This window comes from Aegilops tauschii, chromosome 2 (assembly GCF_002575655.3).
Source record: "Aegilops tauschii subsp. strangulata cultivar AL8/78 chromosome 2, Aet v6.0, whole genome shotgun sequence".
NCBI classification, from domain to species: Eukaryota; Viridiplantae; Streptophyta; class Magnoliopsida; order Poales; family Poaceae; genus Aegilops; species Aegilops tauschii.
The window spans coordinates 296,190,884-296,197,389 of NC_053036.3; the positions used below are offsets into that span (position 1 = coordinate 296,190,884).

A 6,506-nucleotide genomic window follows, 5' to 3' on the forward strand; every position below is an offset into this window, starting at 1 on the left:
TAGTAGTAGGCACCTCCGGTGTAGTAGGAGTCGTCGTCGACGGTGGCGTCTGGCTCCTGGGCTCCGGCATCTGATTGCGACAACCAGTTAGAAGGGAAAGGGGGATAAGAGGGAGAAAAGCAACCGTGAGTACTCATCCAAAGTACTCGCAAGCAAGGAGCTACACTACATATGCATGGGTATATGTGTACAGGGCCATATCGGTTGACTGAACTGCAGAATGACAGAATAAGAGGGGGATACCTAATCCTGTCGAAGACTACGCTTCAGGCCACCTCCATCTTGCAGCATGTAGAAGAGAGTAGATGGTAAGTTCACCAAGTAGCATCGTATAGCATAATCCTACCCGGCGATCCCCTCCTTGTCGCCCTGTTAGAGAGCGATCATCGGGTTATATCTGACACTTGGAAGGGTGTGTTTTCTTAAGTATCCGGTTCTAGTTGTCATAAGGTCAAGGTACAACTCCGGGTCGTCCTTTTACCGAGGGACACGGCTATTCGAATAGATAAACTTCCATGCAGGGGTGCACCACATAACCCAACACGCTCGATCCCATTTGGCCGGACACACTTTTCTGGGTCATGCCCGACCGCGGAAGATCAACACGTCGCAGCCCTACCTAGGCACAATAGAGAGGCCAGCACGCTGGTCTAAATCCTATGGCGCAGGGGTCTGGGCCCATCGCCCATTGCACACCTGCATGTTGCGTACGCGGTCGGAAGCAGAACTAGCCCCCTTAATACAAGAGCAGGCTTACGTTCCAATCCGGCGCGCGCCGCTCAGTCGCTGACGCCACGAAGGCTTCGGCTGATACCACGACGTCGAGTGCCCATAACTTTCCCACGTAGTTGGTTAGTGCGTATAGACCAAATGGCCAGACTCAGATCAAATACCAAGAACTCGTTAAGCGTGTTATTATTAAGTATCCGCGGACGCCGACCAGGGCCAGGCCCACCTCTCTCCTAGCTGGTCTCAACCCGCCCTATCGCTCCGCCACAAAGTAATAGTCGGGGGCCGTCAGGAACCCAGGCCCACCTCTACCAGGATGGAGCCACCTGTCCTTTCAGCCCCCTCATCAGAATCACTTGTGGGTACTCAACGAGCTGACCCGACTTTACTCACCACATGTGTCATGTATATAAAGTATATAGTATATACTCGTGATCACCTCCCTAGTGATCACGGCCCGATAGTATAGCATGGCAGATGGACAAGAGTGTAAGGCCACTGATGGAACTCTAGCATCCTATACTAAGCAGTAGGATAGCAGGTAAGGGTAACAACTGTAGCAACAATGACAGGCATGCAGCAGAATAGGATTAATCGAAAGCAGTAACATGCTACACTCTTCTAATGCAAGCAGTATAGAGAAGAATAGGCGATATCTGGTGATCAGGGGGGCTTGCCTGGTTGCTCAGACAAGAAGGAGGGGTCGTCGGTGACGTAGTCGACCACAGGGGCATCAGCATCGTTACGGGGTCTACCGAAGAGAAGAGGGGGAGAAACAGTAAATACATAGCAAGCAAGTGCATAACAGGACAACAGGTAGAGCTAGACGTGTTCTAACGCGGTATGAGGTGATACCGGTGAAGGGGGGAAACATCCAGGAAAATATCCCCGGTGTTTTGCGTTTTTGGACAGATGAATCGAAGGGGAAAAGTTGCGTGTTCGCTATCCTAGGGGCATGTGACAGATGAACGGACCGTGTATTCGGATTCATCTTGTCGTTCTGAGCAACTTTCATGTATAAAACTTTTTCATCCGAGTTACGGAATATTTTCTATGAATTTTCTAAGTTTTAAACATATTCTGAAATTTTTATAATTAGTTTAATCTGAATTGACCAAGTCAATTTGACTAGTCAAAAGGGAAGGTGTGGCCCACATGTCATAGACTATTTACCTAAACAAATAAATAAATCTAACTTATTTCATGGGGTCTACATGTCATCTACTACTAGATTAACATAGCACTAAACTAGTAGTACTTCTAACTAAGCCTAGACTAATTAAACAAGAGCCGGCCGTGGCACAGCCGTGCACACACACGAACACACACTCACGGCCATGGCAACCAGCAACAGTAGCGGCATCAGCAGTACAGATAGCAGCAACAACAGTAGGCATTAGCAGCAGCGTTACAAGGAGCAGGGAGCAGACGCAGCTGCGGCCAAGTAGCGGCAGCAGCAGAATGCATCGAGAGCAGCGAGCGGGAGTAGCAGAAGGAGCAGCAACAGAGCAGCACGAGCAGTAGTCAGCGACAGGGCCGCGGGCGGCTGCGGCACGGGAGGCTGCAGCGCGGCCGGGCAAGCCAGCACGCGGCCAGCGAGGCGTGGGCACGCCGGGACAGGCCCTGGGCGCGGCGGACGCGCGGCAGGAGCGGGCGAGCACGCGCGAGGAGCGGGGATCCGGCCATGGAGGACGATGAGCTTCGGCCAGAGGGTGTCTACGGCTAGAGGACACCCGCAAGAAGGGGATCCAGGGGGAAGTGAAGGGGAGCTCACAAGGATCACGTAGGGGATCACGTAGAGGAGTTCAACTAGCTCGGGGAGGCGCTCGTGGTCGCGAATCAACGAAGATTGCAGCGGCTACCGTGGGTGCTCGAGGTTGAAGACGACGAGGATCCGGCGCAGCAGTGCCTCCCAGCTCGAGATGGCCGCCGTAGTCGACGCAGAGGAGGCCGACGAAGTGGATGGCACGGTGGCGTGGCCAGAGGAGGACGATGGCCGTGGCAGTGAGGAAGGCGCGGCAACCGTGGCGTTCGGCCCTTCCTCCAGATCGGCAGAGGGGGAGAGGTGGATCTGGGAGGGAGGCCGCCGAGGAGGAGTGAGGGGACCGAGGGGTCAGGGGAGGTGGCCTTATCCTCTCGGTGGCGACGCCGACGATGAGGTCCGTCGGGGACGAGCGAGGGGGATGGCTGGTCGGTTGAACAGGGGAGGCTGGTCGGTTGAACAGAGGGACGACCGGGGGGAAGTGGCTGGGCCGGCCTGGCTGGGCCATGGCACAGTTGGGCTGATGGAATTCTTTTATCTTTTTCTTCTTCTTTTTTTAATATTTTCCTTTTGTTTATTTTCTTTCTACATATTTTATTTCTTTCTGTTTTCTTTTAGTTTCCTTTTATTCTAGTCTTAACAAAATACGAAAGTGGCACCTAAATTGATGTCACCAATTATGCCATTGGCACAAATATTTTGGCACATTAAATAAAGTACTTTGTATTTGTTTATTATTCTAAGAGCATTTAAATAATATTTTTGCCGCTGTTTTATTTGTTATAGTGCAATTAAACACATTATGAAAGTGTGGTTCCTTCACCAATATTACTTTTGATTTATTTGTCACAATTCGAACAATTTAGTTTTAACATTTGAAAACTTCACCGTTTGACTTTATTTTGAAGTTGAATTCCGAACCGGTTTTGAACTAACATGAGATTAACAACAGTAACCGAGGTGACGTGGCATCACTAACAAAGGGTTACTGTAGTTTAATTATCCGGGCGTCATAATCTAACAATCTGAACTACCGTATGAATCACAATCTAACCAATGCAACTAGGGAGCAATTAACTCTACAAGCTAAGCAAGTCCAAATACCTACTCCTCCATGGCAGGCGGCGCAACGGGGGCATCTAGATGGACTGCGCCGCTCGATGCCTTCACCTTCTACAGCGATGAGGCGGAGCCCGCCACATCCGCAGCGGTTGCGAGCACCCCCGCACCGCCGTGGACGCCGCTGACATCCGCGGTCACCGCACCTGGACCCTGCAACTCCACCACATCTCCGGCCGCTGCGCCGGCGTCGCCACGAGCGTCGGCCATCTGACAGATGGAGGCGATGAAGCTGAGGAAGAGGATGCGGTGGGGGAGAGTGAGACGGTGCGGTGGAGGCAGTGGAGGAGAGCGAGACGATGTCAGTGGGGGAGAGGAAGGTGATGCGGCTGGGAGGGGATTTGGGGGGAAATGGTAGGGGCGATGGAGGTGGTTGCCCTCTTTATATGATGGGACGTTTCGGGCATGTCCATGGACACGTGCTACCCCACGACCGCGGTCTTGCATGCGCCCACGTATACGCGGCCCCACTCGTCAGCTAACGGTCAAAGGCATTGACAAGACGGCAACGTCCGTTATAACCTGTTCTGAGGGTTTCGGGCAAGGGAGTGGGGAAAAGTGAGCAAAAGTTAACAGAGTGGGGATGAATGAGTAGAGCTAAGGAACCAGGGGCACGGATATAAAAATCCCAAAAAACAACTATATGCCCTAACTTGCTTGCTTCTTCGAATCTCGAAATAACATATAGAAAGTGTTTCTGTGATGAGACCATTCTCGATCGACAAATGCGATAGGAGCCTATGTGTTTCACGGGCAGCCGGCCAATAGGGGAAGGTTGTGAATCCGGCGAACCGACTGTTTAAGAACGTGATTGTCTTCTCTCACTCAGTTATCAATTGACAAAGATGACTCATTCTTTTTCGCCCTAAAAACGACAATGGTATGGTACTTTTTCTTCAAATCGAGATTGTGTGGGTGTCCGCTCATGTTCACGTTACATGCTAAATCAGGCTTTCGTTGGAAAAACCAACACCGACGTCAAGAACAGTTTCCTTTCCTTTCTGTTTTCGGGAGCAGAGCTGAAAAAGATGGAGTTACCTGGAGATGGAAAATTTTGATTTAAATTTAACAATACAAACAATACAAAGCGTCCCTCACGTCCATTCTTTTATTAGAGATTTTTTCCATCCTACATTGGATCCGCAGCTTGTGAACCAGCTTTTGGAAGGGGTGAAGACACCTACCTTGAAAGACAGGGACCTCCTTTTCAAAATATATGGAATTGCGCCTAAAAATGGAAAGGCTTTGTTTTATGAAATCACAAAAATGGTAGAATCATACATGCGGCAGGCAAAAATGGTTTTGCCAGCTGCATACAATGTTACCGAGTTTTCTGACCAGTTTCTGGGCCCGGATTCTCCCCGGAGTCTAAGAGATACTTTCGTAGATTTACATTTCAAGGGGCACGAAAGCTTCACTTGGAACAGGGGCGTGGTTCATCTTTATAACGAAATATGGAAGGCCAAAGACTTCCAGCCGGGTAGCCCTATAAGTGCTCCGAATCTGCTTTTTTGGAAACCCCATTGGATCAATTTGCCATTTACCCAATAATTGATCTTCATGTGGGCAACTTTTATTTTACATTTACAAATGTAGTCTTGATATCCTGCTCACTGTCGTTTTGGTCGTTTTTCTGTTTTTTGTTGTTACAAAAAGGGAGGTGGAAAGTCAGTGCCAAATGCATGGCAATCCTTGGTCGAGCTTATTTATGATTTCGTTATGAACCTGGTAAACGAAAAAATAGGTGGTCTTTCCGGAAATGTGAAACAAGAGTTTTTCCCTCGCATCTCGGTCGCTTTTACTTTTTCGTTATTTCGTAATCCCCAGGGTATGATACCCTTTAGCTTCACAGTGACAAGTCATTTTCTCATTACTTTGGCTCTTTCATTTTCCATTTTTATATGCATTACGATCGTTGGATTTCAAAGACATGGGCTTCATTTTTTTAGCTTCTTATTACCTACGGTAGTCCCACTGCCGTCAGCACCTTTCTTAGTACTCCTTGAGTTAATCTCTTATTGTTTTCGTGCATTAAGCTTAGGAATACGTTTATTTGCTAATATGATGGTCGGTCATAATTTAGTAAATATTTTAAGTGGGTTTGCTTGGACTATGCTATTTCTGAATAATATTTTCTATTTCATAGGAGATCTGGGTCCCTTATTTATAGTTCTAGCATTAGCCGGTCTGGAATTAGGTGTAGCTATATCACAAGCTCATGTTTCTATGATCTCAATTTGCATTTACTTGAATGATGCTACAAATCTCCATCAAAATGAGTCATTTCATAATTGAATAAAAACGAGGAGCCGAATATTCTAGGGGGCTACAGCTGCGCTTTGCAGCACTGAACATGGTTCTGGGTACTCAAGATATTGCGTTTGTGTTTGGAGAGGTGTAGATTGTAGATTCCAGCCGAGAAGACCAGGAAAAGATAAGGATAAAGAATGTCATATATCTTAGGAGCTAGATCACTTCCCGATGAACAAGTCAGAATTGCCTCAACAAAAATCGATGGAATTGGACCAAAAAGCCATTCAGCTTCGTTATCGATTAGTTATCAGTGGGAACATCAAGATGAATGAGTTAACTAAGTATCAGATCAGCCAAATTGAACAAATGATAGCTCAAGATCATGTTGTTCATTGGGAATTGAAGAGGGGAGAACGAGCAGACATCGAACGATTAATTTCTATTTCTCGTTATCATGGAATTCGTCATCAAGATGGATCACCCTTACATGGTCAACGAACTCATACTAATGCAAGGACCGCTCGCAAGCAAATTCAGAAATGAAAGAAGGCTACCAAAAGAACAAGCAACGGATTTCACGCTCATCCCTTGCTAAAGCGCATACGTTTTCTTGCTCCTTGGTACTTGTCTGATCGATCACACT

At 47.9% G+C, this 6,506-nt stretch overlaps 1 protein-coding gene across 1 annotated transcript; it reads left to right on the forward strand.

The window, feature by feature from the left end:
• The first annotated feature begins 4,481 nt into the window (after positions 1 to 4,481).
• LOC109772757 (ATP synthase subunit a) lies at positions 4,482 to 6,129 on the forward strand. The gene is given in 4 exon segments (XM_040403418.3): positions 4,482 to 5,111; positions 5,114 to 5,209; positions 5,212 to 5,256; positions 5,259 to 6,129. Coding segments are annotated over 4 exon segments (1,245 nt in total). The 5' UTR covers positions 4,482 to 4,654; the 3' UTR covers positions 5,906 to 6,129.
• The last annotated feature ends 377 nt before the right edge of the window (positions 6,130 to 6,506 follow it).